Genomic DNA, 17,614 nt, shown 5'->3' on the forward strand with positions numbered 1-17,614 from the left:
CACATGCGCTGCCTCCGACGCATCCTCGGCATCACCTGGCAGGACAAAGTTCCAAACAACACAGTCCTGGAACGTGCTGGAATCCCTAGCATGTATTCACTGCTGAAACAGAGACGCCTGCGTTGGCTTGGTCATGTCGTGAGAATGGATGATGGCCGGATCCCAAAGGATCTCCTCTATGGAGAACTCGTGCAAGGAAAGCGCCCTACAGGTAGACCACAGCTGCGATACAAGGACATCTGCAAGAGGGATCTGAAGGCCTTAGGGATGGACCTCAACAAGTGGGAAACCCTGGCCTCTGAGCGGCCCGCTTGGAGGCAGGCTGTGCAGCATGGCCTTTCCCAGCTTGAAGAGACACTTTGCCAACAGTCTGAGGCTAAGAGGCAAAGAAGGAAGGCCCATAGCCAGGGAGACAGACCAGGGACAGACTGCACTTGCTCCCGGTGTGGAAGGGATTGTCACTCCCGGATTGGCCTTTTCAGCCACACTAGACGCTGTGCCAGAACCACCTTTCAGAGCGCGATACCATAGTCTTTCGAGACTGAAGGTTGCCAATACAATATACAATATTATTATTATTAATAATAATAATAATAATAATAATAATTTATACCCCGCCTTTTTGCCCAAAGGGCACACAAGGCGGCTTACAAACAATTTAAAATACAACATTAAAGACAATCATTAAAACAATTTACAATAATTAAAAATCTAAAAACAAACAAACCCTGTGGATTCTCATATAAAAAAGCAAGAACGCCAGCCAAACTGTCAACAATTTCTGTTTTACTTTTTCTGTTCTCCCTCAGCTTGACTAGGCTGTCCTTCAGGCATTTCTAGATATAATTAGGTGGACCAGTGTCAAGATATTTGTAAAGAACAAGGCATTGTGAGGACCACTGAGATAAAAAATATCAAACCACTGTCTTGGGAGAAGAGAAATATATTCAATTTGTTCCTAAAATCCAATGAATCAGCTGAGGAATATCATACAAACATCTTTAAAGGAGCAGAGTTCTGTAATAAAATCAAGATCACAATAAAATCATGATCACTATTTGGTTTGTTTGCTATTGTTGCTGATTTTTTTTTCCATAAAAGAATGAAATTTCTGAAATGGCAGGGTCACATTCTCCTGAAGATTCTTCTTTCAATTAACTCCCTGAGTGAGGAATGTTGGTGAACAAGTCAAATACAGGAGGCTAAATAGCCTTCTTCAGTTTTACATGCCATCCCCCCAGAAGATGTCAGTTTTTATTACTTTTTGACAGGACTTGCCCCCCTGCTAAACAAGACATGAAGCAGATGTTGGTAGAGATGGAATAAGAGGAGGTGCCAAAAAGTATACTTTCACAATAGATCCCACATCATGCTCTACTTTTTTCCAATTATGGAACTCAGCCAGCTCACTGTGTGTACCACCCAATTAATATTTAGCTTTCCCCATGAGTAACTGGCATGATCTCAAGAAAATTCAGTAGTGTTAATTGGCCCTTTGTGATTTTTCTTCATTAGAGAACCAGAGGGTAGTGATTATTTCTTGTTATTTAGTGAGGATTATGTGGTTGCATCTGACACATGTTTGAAACTGTTCACTGACTAATTGGCCCCTGGATTCTGTGTGAGGCAGGATAAGTGAGTACAACATCATTGTACAATCCGTACAATCTGGCTCGTCCTCTCAGGTCATCAGAGAAGGCCTTTTTACATGTGCCGCCGCCTAAAGAGGTACGTGGGGCGGCGGCAAGAAATAAGGCCTTCTCAGTAGTGGCACCAATGTTATGGAACTCCCTTCCCCTTGACTAGAGAATGGCTCCCTCCCTCGAGACCTTTCGGCGAGGCCTGAAGACCTTGTTGTTTACACAAGCCTTCTGACTCTATGGCCTTTTAAACATCTTTTATACATCTTTTAGTTTTTTACAGGCATGATTCCTCCTTGAACTGCTGTTTTATGCTCTTTTTATTCTGACTTTTATCTGATTACTGTTTTTATGGTTTCTCTTAATGTGTTTTTAATATGTTTTTATCTGTTAAATTATGTTTTAATCTGTTGTTTTTTTTAATATGTTGTAAGCTGCCCTGGGTCCCTTTGGGGAGAAGGGCGGGATAAAAATAAAGTTTATTATTATTTTTATTATTTTTATTTTTATTATTATTATTGCCAGATTGGGCCAGGCCCTTGAACACTTTGCTTTAAGGATTCCAGTGCATCTGTGAAGTGGCTTCCCCATCCCTCTCTGTGGCTTCCCCATCCCTCAAGTGGCTGCTGGGTGCAGGAAAGAGAGGGAAGTGGCTTTCCTCTGTTGCAAGGGTGACAGCATGTGAGCAGAGCCACTCAGTAGAGTTAGTAGGTGTTGGTATATATGTTAATTCCCACCAGTAGGGGGAGCTGTAGCCCACCTTGTTGATAGTTTAAACGTTCATGGATTGCTGTCTCCTACTTAGACTGGGTCTGTATTTGTTTTTCAACTATAAAATATCAGGAAGTGACATTGCTAGCATGCCTCTAGCAGGCTTCTAGCTTGTATTCATTAACAAACAAAAAAATGGTGTCAAATCATAGAACTGAAATGCATGGAGGCCACCATTTTCTTCCATAATGTATGAAGGCTGCCCTTTTTGAACCAGTAGAACTCAAATACATAGAGACTGCCATATGTTGAATAGCTTCAAGCTCAAAGGAAAGATTGCTAGTGTGGTGGGCATGCTAGAAGCTGAAAAACGTATGTTCCCATAGCCAATCATGCCTATTCCTCTGGGACCAAGGTCCTGGCGAGGAAGCAAGTAACCTGGAAGGAAGGAGTGATGTAGTGACACACTTAGCTGAGCATGTTGCTCCACTGCTGCCATGTAAAGATGGGTTCTGGGGGCTTCCAGGACTCTGGGGAACGTGTAGGCCTAGTTCTTATGCCACCCATGAGAGGGTATCAGGCTTTCATGCTGCCTGTTCACTTGCGCACTTTCTTATCTATGTTGCGCACATAGATGGATTGCACACATTCTCATCTATGACTCCTCATCCCCAACACTTTACTAATAAATGTGGAATGTCTGTGTCTAGTCATCAGCTTCTTCCCACAGTGAGGGGGACAGGACATCTGCTCTCAGAACCTCACAACCCTGACTATGAGTGAAAGCTTTGAGTCACTGCTTATTGTATTGCTGATAACAACAACAACTAGGTATTTATATACTGCCTTTCTGGCCATCGGATTACTCTTCTGAGGTTTACGTAGACAGGCATTTCTGAATCCCTCAAGGGGATTTTTACAAACATAGAGGTTCTCTCTTTCAAGAACCAACAACATTTCAGAACGGATCTTCCTGGTTTGGTCTCACTTCTGGCCTCCAGTTCTCCCACGCAGGCTGACAAGCAGCTCCATCTCTCACATGGAGGGCAGCCAAGACGCTTCTTGCTCACGCCAAGAGCAGATGGAATCACTCAGTTCAGCTTGTCAGCTGCTTCAAGGTCATAAGAACATAAGAACAGCCCCACTGGATCAGGCCATAGGCCCATCTAGTCCAGCTTCCTGTATCTCACAGCGGCCCACCAAATGCCCCAGGGAGCACACCAGATAACACCAGGTCTCTCCATTCTCAGCCATTCAGGGAGCTGCTGGTGTCCTCGAACTGGCAACCTTCTGATGTTATCTTCGGGCTAACGGAGGCTCTACCCTCTAGACCAGACCTCCTGCCCTGATATCCTGATACTATATGATATAAAATTTTAGTGTGTTTTGCGGCTTTTATTAAATTTATGAGTCACCTTGAATACCGCTTTGTTGGGGGGGAGGGGTAAAAGTTAATTAAATGAATATAATTTTTAAAAATAAATGTTTCATTTCTGAACATCCATTCTAAACTTCTGGTTTGTTGGACTTGATTATTTGGGGGGGATGATTCTCCGTAGGACCTTGTACTAATCAGTATTATTTTATTCTTGCAGGCAGTACCTCCTGATAGTGCCTTCAGTACTGCAGAGTGGCACTTCCAATGAGGCCTGCGTGGATCTCCTGGACCTCAATGAGACCGCCTCCCTGAGTATTATGCTGAAGTACGGCATTGACACCTACAATCTCTTTGAGGAGTCTGTGAACCAAACCCAATTCTCCAAGTGCTTTAATTTCAAGGTACATAATCTTCATTCTTTCTGGCTTGATCCTGCATTGTAAGAAAGAGAAAAGGAAGCGGTAGCCTGTAAAAAGGCAGGAAGATTCATTTTGTAGATTGCAATTATTAGCACCCCAGTTGAATATTGTGATGTCAGAAGATTCCTTGCTAAGGGTGGGTAGCCGATACCCTTCCTGCTGAATGCCCCCTGTATCTTCATGCATGAATGTCAGAAGGGCCGGTGCTGAAGTAGGTGGCCTGACACACTTCTTAGATACTGACCTAACCCCTAAAAAACACTAGACATGTGTCTAACTAGACATGTGTCTAAAAAGCTGAAGGTGGCCTTGACAGGGGTGTGTGTGTGTAAACGTTTTATAAATAATTTGGGGGGGGGCTATGAAGGGTCACAAAAATGGGATGGGAGGCTTTAGTACCTTGCGCCTACCACAGTTTTTATCCCAATTGCATTCAACTTTTAGTTAAAACAGAAACAGTCATAGTGAAAGTCAATGGCCCTTTTTTCAAACTAAAACTAGCATCTGATTCAAAACCTTGATAGGAGTACTAAAGCACCCTACCCCTTGTGTGTTCTGTATTAAAAATCATATCCACAAAAGGGGGATATTTTGCCAAAAGCTCTCTATGAACTTTTGAAATCAATGCAGTGGAGGACCTGAGGCGGGGCAGGGGGGCAAAAGCCCCAGGTGCCATACTTACCATGCTGCCCCTGCCGCCGCCCTACCTGCCTGTCAGAGCCATTCTGCAAGCAGGCGAAGACCTGCGTGGTGCTCGGCAGTGCATGAAAAGCCTTCTGAGGCTGCCCACGTGATCTTAAGCAATACTTCCAGTTTTGTCAGGAAACTAGGAATATTGTTTAAAATCATGCGGGAAGTCTCAGAAGGCTTTTCAAGTCCTGCGGAGCATCGCGTGAGGTTCTGTTCCGCTTGGATGAGTATCCCTTTGGGGGGGTGGCATGTCGCGGACCTGCACCCCAGAGCACCATGTTGGCCAGATCCATTACCGAACTAATGCTCTAGAATAGTCAAGGAGAATTTTGGTCAAGGAGAATGCTAAAATGAATACGCCAAACAGAATTTATTCAATCTCTGTCCCAGTGTGTGATGCTTCTCCCTCTTCTCAAATCAGGGCCTAGGAGAGGAGGGTACAGGGGGTAATTTGTACCCGAGCTCAGGGTCAGAAAGGGGGCCCAGCAGCCAAAGGAGGGGGCCCAGAAAGTTTCTAGGACCTGACATTTTCCTATCTCACCTGAACCTGCTGCCAGCGCATAATGTTGGGGTACAACCACTTGCATGCAGTGTTAACTGCTGCTGCAAGCCATATACACCAGACCCAGGAATGCATCCGTGACCCTCTGTAACACAGTGTCACATCTGGGAGGAAAACTGGCCTGCTACAATAGCTCTTTGGCTTGTGGATCCCATAAGCATGAAGAAGTGCATAGAAGCTCAGGGACACAGCTGTGGAGCTACAGCTGCTGCAGAAGTTCATTTTGGTCCATTCTAGTATGAGCCTAAACACGATGATGCTAATTTTCTGCAATTGATTTTCTGTATTTCAAAGATTTAAGAGAGACTTAGGAGTGTGTTTGGTTTTCCATATTACTTTAGCTAGCTGCCAGTGTCACATGATCAGGTAGACCTGGGCTCTCATCAAGAAGCCTAGTAGACCTGAGCTCCAAAGACTGTTGTGGCTGTCAGCACCTCCCCCTGCCCAATTCCACCCCCCATTCTGCCTGTCCCCATTGCCCCCTCCTCCTTTGGGAAGGCCCAAAAGAAACTTTGTGTCCCCTGATAAAATTCCTCTCATAGGCCCTGCCTCAAATGGTCATGAGTATTTCCTCAGGAATGTCAAAATATCACATGTCAGTCTGCCACTTCCATTTAGAAATGGAGAATTTGCCAGTTGATTATGTTAACACAATAAAACCTGTTACAGCATCTCTTGTTGTTTTCTTCTGATACGAAAAGAAAAACAGATAATTTGTCTTAATGGGTTTTTTTTTGCTTTTTTTTTTTGTTTTTGTATTTGGGACACAGGTTCCTCCTGCTCAGTCTAACCCTCTAGCTTTCATAGAGTTTTCCATCAAAGGCTCTTCACCTAGCTTCTATGAAAGGAGGTCGGTGGCTATTCGAAACATAAGTACAGCTACCTTTATCCAGACAGATAAACCTACCTACAAACCTAATGATAAGGGTAAGTGAAGAATTCATTGTAAATCAACTCTCGGAGCAGCTGACAGTGCAGAATTTGAACGGAAGGGAAATTGGGGAAATCAGGGGGCTGACTGTAGAGTAGCACCTAGTGGTTAGCATCTAGCACACAGACACTTGCTTCTCTCCTTCCCAGTTTCTGGAGAATGCGGAGGCATCTCTAAAGTCTCTTCAGGGCTAGATAGGTCTGCAATAGATGAAAAATAAAACTATGGGAAAATTGAGGTTCTTGTCGCAGAAGTCTGAACTGCAAGTTCCACATGATCCTATCCTCTCCTGCAAACAGCCTCCATTCCCTATGTTTCTTGGCTGTCTCTGCAGGGTGCTGGCTTTCTAGATGTTCGTGCCTACAAACTGTTATCATGTGGGTTATGCTTATGCCTGCAAATTGCCTCTGCCATCATTATTTCATATTATGAGCAATTGACAGTCTAGCATAAAAAACTCATGCCTTCAGGAGCTTGATTCCTAATTCTATACAATTGTTGAGACTTGTAATTCTGGTCTGTTTCAATAGATTATTTAACAAATACATAACTAGAACAGACACTTGTGTTTTCTTGTACAGCACTAAATATCCTTTAGTCTTTTAAAATGTTTCATGGTTATTATAGTCTGTATAAGTGTGATTTTGAATCCACTATATTAAAATAAATCAAATAACTGGGGTTATTTTTTCCCCTTCCTTTTCAGTGATGTTTAGAGTTCTGACTCTGGATACTGATTTCAGACCAGTGAAGAAAGTGGTGAGTATAATTGGGAGTCAACAGGTTTTCAAGTAATTATGAATTCTTAAAATGTACCTAACACTGGAAACAAAAAACATTTTGCAATTTTTCAGAGACTTGTACCTATAGATTTTCATTCAGTGTTGATTAGTCCAGGTGTGTGGGTGTTGATTTATCTACAGCCCATCCTTAACTAAATCCCCCCTTCTGCATCTCTTCTGTTCCCTTACCTTGGGGTAAATCTCTTCTACCTCAATGGGTCTCTTTGGATCTTCGCTAGCTATTTTGGATCTTCACAGAACCAAAGAGAGTAAGGGAGAAGGAAGGAGCATGTGTTGCTACTGCACAAGAGTGCCTCAGTAACTGACCCCTCCCATCCTGTTCTGCCTCCCGCCTGTCCCTGCACTGCGCAGACACTCCCTCTTTCCTTTCCCTCCCCACCTTTCTTCTACCAACACCTCCCCCCCCCCCCCGCAAACAAATAGATCCAAGTGCATGGAATTGTAACCTGAATCTGCTACCTGGCAGCAGCTGCAACTTGCTGTCCAACCAATGAAAAATTGACTAACCTAAATTCTGTCGTTGTTCATTCTTCAACTCTAACATTGGTCTCTTTCTTTCTTTTCAGTATCAACTGATCTACATGGAGGTAAGACCAGTACCATAACATTCAGAGCTAGTTTTTGTCAACTTTCTGAAGCACAGTATTTGTTTGGTTATCCTGTCTGTTGGTTACTCTGTCCCTTATATTTTACTACCTACCTACCTACCTACCTACCTACCTACCTACCTAAAGAAAGAAAGAAAGAAAGCAAGAAAGAAAGAAAGAAAGAGAAAAAGAAATTGAGACTATTCTTCAAATAGTTGCTGATGTAAAGGCTAATTTTACCTTCCTAAGGGCCCAATCCTATCCAGCTTTCCCGCCCTGGTGTAGCCATGCCAATGGGGTGTGCACTGCACCCTGTGGGGGGGGAGCAGTCATGGAGGCCTCCTCAAGGTAAGGGAATGTTTTTTCCCCTTGCCTTGGGGCTGCATTGTGGCTGCATCAGTGCTGGAAAGTTGGATTGGATTGAGCCCCAAGGCAGACTGTGCATTAGGATTTTCATGGCCTTCTTCCTGTATCTGCTGATGTTCTCTTTATAGCTTATCACAGAGTAATTCAGTAATTTCACAGACTAATTTGAGTAAGACAAGTACGATGCTGCATCTTATTGCCGCTAGTGTGGTACCTGCTGAAGACTTGAGCTATTCCTGCTGACCCTGATAACACCGAACACATCTACACAGCATAATAGACCAAACTGATCTACTACACTAGAGTTGGATGCACTATGGTTGAAATGAATTGAAACCACGAATGCGGGATCCACAGCTATGGGGGCCTCCCTGTACTTAATAAGAACACATGGGCCATTTGTTCTAGGACATGATGACTGGCAGTAAAAGAGGGGCTCTTTCTGGTATAGTCAATCACCTGTATGGCCCAACAGTGTCACTGAACAAGAGTATAAATGGAGTGAGACTGCTGGGGGCCTATGGCTGCCAGTGAGATATTTCAGTTGTCAATGAATTCATGCCCATAAGACAAATTCCTAAACCACATCAATCTCACTAAGCCAATCCCTGACATCAGCAAGACAATAAAAAGTGTCATGGTTTTTTGCTGCCTGCCCTCCAGGATCCTCAAGGCAATCGGATTGCTCAGTGGCTGAATCAGTCCTCTGACAGTGGCATCCTCCAGCTTGAGCTCAAAATAGTTCAAGGTGCAATGCTGGGAACCTACAACATCAAAGTTCAGGATACACGTAGCGATGCCGATTCACCATTTGAGACCAGTTCCAGCGTTTCCTCATTCAATGTAAAAGAATATGGTGAGTACCACTGTGTTGTTCATTTGCATTTTAATTCTTATCCGACTCTGATTCAGTATCAGTGCCAGGATTTGACCCAGTGATAAGTCATTTTCCTTGGGTCTCTGACAATCACGGTCCCTCAGAACCCAAGTCTGTGGACACCTGCTTGTTGAACAAAGCCATGAGACCTGAGATTTGTGTGTATAAGAAAATGAGCGCAAGATAACCTAAAATGCAATGGACCCCCCAAGAAGCATTACTTCAGGGCAATGAGTAGTAACAAAAGGGGCTCTCCAGCAAAATGTTGCCACCTGCATATCTTTCCAGAGTAAGCCTCATTGGACTCCATGGGGTTTACTTTTGAGTAGGCAGCTTATGGATCTTCTTGTTTATAACAGAAGTGACAATGTTGTAATATCAGGCATTGAGCAAACACTACTATCTTTGTGTTTTTCTCTGCCTTTGTTGTTGTTGTTAGCATTTATGCACCTGTTTTCAACAAAAATGTTCACGAAGTGGTTTACAGACAAAATCAAATAATTAAATGGCTTCAATAAATTAATAGCTCCAGTATTTATTTCCAATATGAGCACGGTTTTTTCCCCTTTGAATTCTATTTTTAATTTTTGCCCCTTTTCTGTTTTTTCCTCTAATGAAATTAGAGAAGTAGTAAATGTTTCGTCTCTTGGTTCCTTAATATTTTTCCATCCCTCCAAATGGTTTCTCTCTATTGTTGTCCAAGTGTTTATCTGCATACTTTTCTACCCTCTATCTCACTCTATGCATCCAATTTATCTGGCCATGCTAAATCTTTCTCATTGCATTTGCCATGTTTTCAGTGTTGCCAAAGTATAAGGTGACGTTAAATGCACCGCAGAGGGTTTCTCCTTACGACGAAGAATTCAAAGTAGACGTTTGTGCTGAGTAAGTTTTTGAAAGCTAAACAGACTGCATACAGTGTCATTTTTTTTAGTTGGAGAACCAAGGCATATTGACCAACAGCCCAATCCTACCCAATGCCCCGCCAAAGCAGCTGCACCCACAGAGCATGTGCTCAGTCCTCAGGAAGGTAGGCAGTTAGAAAGATTTCCTCAAGGTAAGTGAACTTTTGTTTACTTACCAAAGGAAAAGCCTCCACTGCCACCATGGTTCTCCTCAGATCTACACCTGCAGGTGTAAATCTGAGGCATGTAACAGTGGCGATAAGGGAGACAGATTTCGATGCGCATGGGTGCTGCCGATACTGCCCCGATCCACCTCCCTCCCTCCACCCAGCCCATGACAATGTTCATTCCATCCACCTTCTCTGCCCCATTCTGTCCTCGCCACCACTGCATTTACCTGTGCTGGTCCAACGGTGGGCCTCCTTTGCTTCTGCTGGTTGTAGTGACTCATTCAGAATGGCCACTAACATCACACTAAGCACAGCCACTGAAAGCCATTTTATAACAGCAAAATTGCTGCATAGTATTGGGTTGTAAATTTTGTCGTATCTAGGGATTATCTAAATTCCAGACCCAGCCAGCTGAGGCAGAAGCATTTTTGGAGTGAGTGCAGGACCCTCCTGCCAGCTCCAGAAATGCTCCCCTTGTCTCTAGAATAGCCAGCAGGCTGTAAAACATGACTGCTGGCCACCTCAGAGGTGTGGAGCAGGTGAAGTGGATGCCCTGGACAGTGGTGAATACCACTTTTTATTCTTCAAACCATGCATATACAAAGAGATTAGCTAAATTCAAGAAGGCTTCTGCAATCCACCTCAGTTTGGTGGTGTGAAATCAGTCAAACCAGCTCTTAGGCCAGACTTTGAAGCACGTGGCCCCTCCGACTCCTAGGCTTGTCCAGGATCACTTATGAATGTAAATTATGGCTGCAGCAAACCGTGAAACCTGCATATTTCTCTCTTTCCGTATCTTTCCTGTTAGCTATACCTATGGCCAACCTGTCCAGGGGACCGTCCAGTTCAGAGTGTGTAGGCACCGTTTTTACCAGCCGGGATGTGATCGGAATTCCAATGGAGTTTGTGAAGCTGTTAATGCAAAGGTATTGCTGTGTCTTTCAGCTGTTCTTTTCCTATAATGTATCAGTAATTCAGGCTGCTGTAGAATATTTGAGACAAAAAGAGATACTGAATTTTTTATTTTGTCCAAGTACACTTGTGTGAGCAAGGGGATATTTCTTCCTATCTAGGGCTGAATGGTCAGTTAAAAACATTAATCCTTACCTGATATGAATTCCATCAAGTTCTTTTGTATTTAATGACTGCAGAACTAAACATAGAATCTAATTAGGAACACCTTTTGGTCACTTTGCCCAACTGGAATTGCACCACAATAACCAGTGTTGTGAGCAGAGGGGAAAAGTGAACAAAACCAACCCATTTGCCCCCTCGGGACCCACCACTTCTATGATCCTTCCCACTCTCAAAAGCAGATTTATCTTTTTTAAAGTTGTCTCCACTAACCAGCTTTTTACCTTGGGAAATTTTGTTTGGTTTAGTATTCAGAAAACTTGCACAGGAGTGGTCCATTGAGTGGACCACCCCCTCAAATTCTGCAGCCACTACCACACCCCCACCAGCACACGCACACACATTCCCAAGCATACACCAGGCAGCGTCAGTTTCCTTTGATAAGCCAGCTCTTACCATCACCCAATATCATTCTGCTATCTGACCCTTATCTTAGCTACAGCTTAGATACATTGAATTCTTCCTGGATTTGAACCAATCTGCTGGCTAATTCTAAATTGCTGTTTCCTTTTAATGTAAGAGCCCTGCTGGATCAGGCCAAGGAGCCATCTAGTCCAGCTTCCTGTATTTCACAGTGGCCCATCGGATGCCTCGGAGAGCACTCAAGACAACAAGATACCTGCATCCTGCTGCCACTCTCTTGCACCTTCTTGTTAACTCACTGTTTCCTGAGACTCTTACTTCATTTTTTCTCTTCAATATTTTGAAGCTGCAATGCTATACTCCAGTGGTTTCCAAATGTTTTCAACTGGCAACTCTCTTGACCTACTGGGCCATTGGCCACAGCTCCCTCTTCTGAACTCTATAGCCGTGGTTCTCAAACTTCCTGGAAGCTTTAATCCTGGGGTAAGTCTTTGTGGGGGAGGGGGGGAGGGCAGCAACGCAATCACCAGGATCGCGTTGCTAAAGGGGGTGGAAGAGGGGTGCTTTTACTTACTGATGTGTGCAGGGCGTTGCAGGAGGAGCGGGCAGCCCAGCGCAGCCCCCTGCAGGGCTACTCAAGTCTTCGAATGTTGGGAAAATGTGAGCGCAAAGCACTTCCTCTTCACATTCGCAATGAGGAAGTGCTTTACGCTCGTATTTTACCAACATTCTAAGACTCAGGAGCCCTGCAGAGGGCTGCACAGGGCTCCCTGCTTCTCCTGCAATGCCCCGCACACATCAGTAGGTAAAAGTACCCCCTTCCACCCCCATTAGTGACGTGATCCTGGGGACCGCATCGCTGCCTTTGCCCCCTCTCCCGCCCCTTAGAGGGACCAGGGAAGCATTACACAAGCTGGTGGGTCACGACCCACCAGTTTGAGAACCACTGCTCTATAGATAAAATCAATATGAGAGAGGCAGAAATTCAAACTCTAGACCTGTCCATTTAGAAGAGCACTTCATGTATCACTTGAAGTGGCTCTGGCCCACAAAAGCATATACCACAATTTCATTTGTCTTTAATGTATTGCTTTATTCATTTGCTATAAGATTGTGGGCACAATCCTAACCCCTTATGTAAGTGCTTTCCAGCACTGGCACAGCGGTGCCAATGGGACGTGTGCTGCATCCTGCAGTTGAGTGTCACTAACAAAGGCCTCCTCAAAGTAAAGGGAATGTTTGTTCCCTTACCTCAGAGCTGTGTTGCCTTTATGTCAGTGCTGGAAAGCACTGACATAAGGGGTTAGGGTTACACCCTAATATGGTTTCTCCTCTGGAATTTGACATGCTTACCATTTCCTTCCTTTCCCTTCTAGCTGGGCAACAATGGCTGCGTCTCCAGGAATATCAGCACTAAAATGTTCCAACTTTACAGAAATCCGAGTAATACTCGTTTTTTCTTTTCATCACTTAACGTTGAGGGAGTTGTCACAGAGGATGGAACAGGTAACCTTTATGTAAGAGGTCCTGACCACAGGATGTGGTCCAAGAAAAAGGGAGTTCTTAACTACTCCTGCCTTATGCAAGATGCACAGGATGGCCGCAAAGTCCTTATGCATGGAAATAAGAAATGAATCTCATGTGTGGATTTAGGATTAAGGCCATTTGGGATTGAAGTCATTTCTTTGAGGCCAACCTATACATGGCACTCAAGTATGCTTTGGAAACCTTGCTGTTGATTTTTTAAAAGCTGCTTACAAGTTCTTGTACACTTCCATGTTTCTTGCAGGTGTACAGGCTTCAAGTTCTAGCTACATACCCGTCTACCAAGCAAGGAAAGGCCTGATGTTTGTCAATGTAGGGCAGTATTATTATAGAGGGATTCCTTACACTGGAAAGGTAGGAAACCAGAAAGTGTGTGCTTTCTGAGGCATAGTTTTTCTCTCTCCCTTCCTCCTTCCCTTCCCCCTCTCTAGTTGCAGAAGATAATTTAAGGTGATTCTTATGGTCTGTGATAATCAAAACTCTCTGGCTTGGAGTCTTCCATTTCTTTTCTCTAGCAACTCCGTCAAGGCTCAGTGCCAGCACAGCTGATCAGATAAGGGGAGTGTGAGTTTCCAGGTATGGATGGAGCAGGTTCTTCAGGAGAACTGGGTTCAGGGGATTTGGACCCTGGGAGTTCCTGGGGCTCTTGGCTGATGAGCCAACTCTAGTCCAGTGTCTGAGTCTGAGTCCAACACCAGCTAGCAATTCCCCCTTAGGTTCTGAGTCTGAGCTGGGGGAAAGAGTCATGACACTCATTGGTGGGATGTAAGCTAGCTCCTATTAAACAGGGTAAGCTCTCATAACTTCAGTGGGAACAGTATAAGCAACTTTGACTGGATCATGCCCCAGGTACACTGGTACAGCTGGCCAGTGTGCCACCTACAGTTTCCTTGAGCCTTTCATGCTGGTCCTGGGCCTAAGGAGGCCTAGCTAACCATTGAGCACAAGCCTATACTTATCTACTCAGAAGTAAATCCCATTGTCTTCAGTGAGGCTTACTTTTTGGAAAATGTGCATAAGATGGCAACCATTGTTACCTGACCTTGTTTCTCAAGCCAGTCTTTTGAGGCTGTGGCCAATGTCTGTCAGTCTAGTACGTCCTTCTGCACTGGTATGTCCCAAGCCATGTCCTTAGAAGCTTGGAAATATTTTATAGCTTCCATGTGTAGTATTTTTGACAGCCTCCTCCACGCATATAGCTGTTATTAGTGGGCTTGACCTGGTTCTATAATATGTTTCCGGAATAACTGAGACCGGTTTTTAATTCACAGGTGAAGCTGACAGATGAAAATGAAAAGCCACTTGCAAATGGGGTTATCCTTCTAACACTCAATGGAGAAGTTGTGGCTAACCTCACCACAGACAAGGATGGCATTGCTCCGTTCTCCATCAAAACTTCTGACCGTTTTGAGTCTCGCTATAAACTGGTAGTAAGTAAGCTGTGGAGAGTGTGGGGGGAGGGGAGGTTGACCAAGAGAGCAATTTCCTTCATAGCTGAATCAGGCCCATGTGCTATCTGCCTCATTGAGGAATCATCTGCAGATTAATAAATCTAGGCAGTGGTTCATTAGAAAATGGAACTTGGGAAATTGGCATAATCAGATTACTACTTCTCATTACGGTCTTCCCCTCATACATGCAAGAAAGAGGATCCTCAGAGGACTCCTTTCCAGTGGCAAACCTAGGAGGACAAGGGGAAAAATGCCCAGGGCACCACACCTGCGTGGGCGGTGCCACCAACCTTCGCCTTGCCTCCCCCTTCATCTTGAGGGGGGGCAGCCCTGAGAGAGCAGCCCAGAATCATGTTGCAGTCACTCTCGGCACAATTCCATGCCACTCCGAGCCTTCCCCCTTCCTCTCCTTCTTTATAGGAGGAGATGAAAGATGAAGGCCAGTGCAGCATCATGTCTGGAGTGGCAGCCACTCCTGTCGCAATTCTGCACCGCTCTGAGCTGCATCTTTCCTCTCCTTGGAGACGAGGAAGGGGGGAGGCCCAGAGTGGAGCAAAATCATGCCAGGAGAGGAGTCAACTCCCAGCACAATTCCAGAAGTGATTGCGATGACATGATGATGTCACTGCAGTTACTTCTGCATCAGGGGCAGGGGGCAGCAAACTGGGAGATGGCCCCAGGTGGAGAAAAGCCCAGAACTACCCCTGCTCCTTTATGCTACAGTTACTGTTGGACGCTTAACTTCAGTAAACCTTAAGGCAGTGTTTCTCAAACTGTGGATTTGACCCACTAGGTGGGTTGCAAGTCAATTCCAGGTGGGTTCCCATTCATTTCAATATTTTATTTTTAATATATTAGACTTGATGCTACCATGGTATGTGACTTTATTTGGGGAAATATGACAGACTTGTACTTTTAACAAGCTACTGTGTATATTCTTTTAATAATGATAGTAAATGGGACTTACTCCTGGGTAAGTGTGGGTGGAATAGCAGCCTAGGATGGTTAAAAATGTTCCTGTTTGGTGTCACTTCTGGTCATGACATCACTTCCGGTGGGTCCTGACAGATTCTCATTCTAAGAAGTGAGTCCCAGTGCTAAATGTGTGAGAACCACTGCCTTAAGGTTTGTTTTTTTTCCTTTCTTCCCACCAGGCCACCTTGACCTTTTACCCACGTCAGTGTGACAATTCCTGGCCAGATGGGATTGACACACAAGCCACTCAATACATCCAGCGTTTTTATTCCCGGACTGACAGCTATTTGGAGATAGAACCGGTGACTAAGGAACTGAAATGTGGCCAGACGGAATCCATCAATGTGCGCTATATCCTCAAAGGAGATAAAGATGAAGCTGGGAAGAACACCGAAGTTACTTTCTATTACATTGTAAGTGTGGAAAGGTCCAATCTCTTCTTCCTATCCTCTTTTCTAGCTCTTAAACTTCATTGGATAAGTAAGGAATCATCTGCAGTTTAGCATGTCCAGGGCAATGTTTCACTAAAAACTGGAACCTGGGAACGGGGCATCATCTGATTACTAGCTCTATTTTATTTATTTACATTTATTTATTTAAAACCTTTATGCCCCACCTTATTTGTAGCATTTACAAACATATGAAGTATTTAGTAGAATTTCAATACAAAGAATAAAATTAACAGGCGCCTTGCAAAATAACTAGGCATTAGGTAAGTATAACACAAGCCCATACTGACTTTGGCAATTCAGTAGTGTTTGGGGAGAAAGGGAAGGAGAAGTCAGAAAAAAGAGGAGATTATAGTGTGGTGTTTTCTGGGTGCTGCCTGGCATGCTGGTTCTCTAATGGAGAGTGGAATGGGGGTGACCTTTTGTTGTTGCATCAGCTGTTAATCATCCACAGTGTGCCAACAGAAAGACAGGCAGGGATCAGGAATGAACGTGGATCAAAGCTATAGAGCAGTGTTCCTCAACCAGTGGTATGGGTACCACCAGCTGGTACACATGGGACCTCTGGACACCCACAGCCTTGCAGCAAAATCAGGAACGTGACATAACAAAGGCTGCAAAGCATGCTTTTCTGTGCCCAAAAAAGCCCTCCCGTCCACCCTGAGCCTCTTACAGGTGCTTGTCAGATTGTATCTGGCCTCCCAACCCAGAGGTAACTGGCAATGATGTCAACACCAGTTATTTCCGGTGGTACTTCAAATAGGTGGACCATGTGAAGTGGTACAGCAGAGGACAAACATTGGGAAACACTGCTCTAGAGCCAAGGTTTTTTAAATAGATTTTTACTCCATAGAATCCTATGGGATTCCTAGGTGGGGTGACTCAACCAAGAGATCTTCTGTTGTTAACCAAGGACTCTGCTGGGTTCTGCCTTTGTTCTGCCACCCAGTAGAGGGTGTGGTAGGTGATAGGGCAGCTGTTGGTTCATTTCCTAAATAGATCTCCATCATGATGTTGGTGAGAGATGTTTAACTTTTCCTTTGTCACTTGAAAGGTGCTCTTCCAACTCAGGAGTTCAGGGAAGTGGCTAGGGTCATGAACCATTAAATGTGCAATACAACAGGATTCAAAGCTGGAGAGCATTGTCTCTGTTTCCGAGGAATGAAAACTGTAGTAACATTTAAGCAGTAAACAAGTTTCATCCAAAACTGGAGCATTTGATTCCAGAGATCTGTTAAGGTGGGGGGAGGGGATGCAGGATTACATAACCTTTAATCAAAAGTATGTCCTTCCTGGCCTGTGGATGTCTGGCCTCTTGCCAGCTATCCTTCTAATAGTCATGGTACTGCTCTGGCCATTTACTCCCCAGCCTGGCACCAAAGACACATGTTTAAAATGCATGTCTCCTGTGCACCTTGATTCGGATAGAAATCTATTTATTTATTTTTCACATTTTTATATCATCCTGCCTCTTAAGGAACTCAGGGTGGTGTACATGGTTCTAGCTACATGGTTCTTTCCCTCCTTTTGTCCTCACAACAACCCTGTGGGATAGAGGAGGCTGAGAGAGAGTAACTGGCTTACGGCAGGGGTGGATCTGGTGTTTGTGTTGGGACACACACACACACACACACACACACGAGCACTACCAACTCCAG

The 17,614-nt window shown here is 44.4% G+C and overlaps 1 protein-coding gene across 1 annotated transcript in view; it reads left to right on the plus strand.

The window, feature by feature from the left end:
• LOC136638640 (ovostatin-like) overlaps window positions 1–17,614 on the plus strand; it is an 83,248-nt gene that overhangs the window by 33,855 nt on the left and 31,779 nt on the right. Inside the window, exons 2-12 of the mRNA XM_066612673.1 lie at window positions 3,947–4,130; window positions 6,171–6,327; window positions 7,038–7,090; window positions 7,701–7,721; window positions 8,751–8,943; window positions 9,765–9,849; window positions 10,848–10,965; window positions 12,913–13,042; window positions 13,326–13,435; window positions 14,353–14,511; window positions 15,687–15,920. Of these exons, the coding sequence (XP_066468770.1) occupies window positions 3,947–4,130; window positions 6,171–6,327; window positions 7,038–7,090; window positions 7,701–7,721; window positions 8,751–8,943; window positions 9,765–9,849; window positions 10,848–10,965; window positions 12,913–13,042; window positions 13,326–13,435; window positions 14,353–14,511; window positions 15,687–15,920 (1,444 nt within the window). The remainder of the gene's footprint in view (window positions 1–3,946; window positions 4,131–6,170; window positions 6,328–7,037; window positions 7,091–7,700; window positions 7,722–8,750; window positions 8,944–9,764; window positions 9,850–10,847; window positions 10,966–12,912; window positions 13,043–13,325; window positions 13,436–14,352; window positions 14,512–15,686; window positions 15,921–17,614) is intronic.

Source organism: Tiliqua scincoides, chromosome 2 (assembly GCF_035046505.1).
Source record: "Tiliqua scincoides isolate rTilSci1 chromosome 2, rTilSci1.hap2, whole genome shotgun sequence".
NCBI lineage: Eukaryota > Metazoa > Chordata > Lepidosauria > Squamata > Scincidae > Tiliqua > Tiliqua scincoides.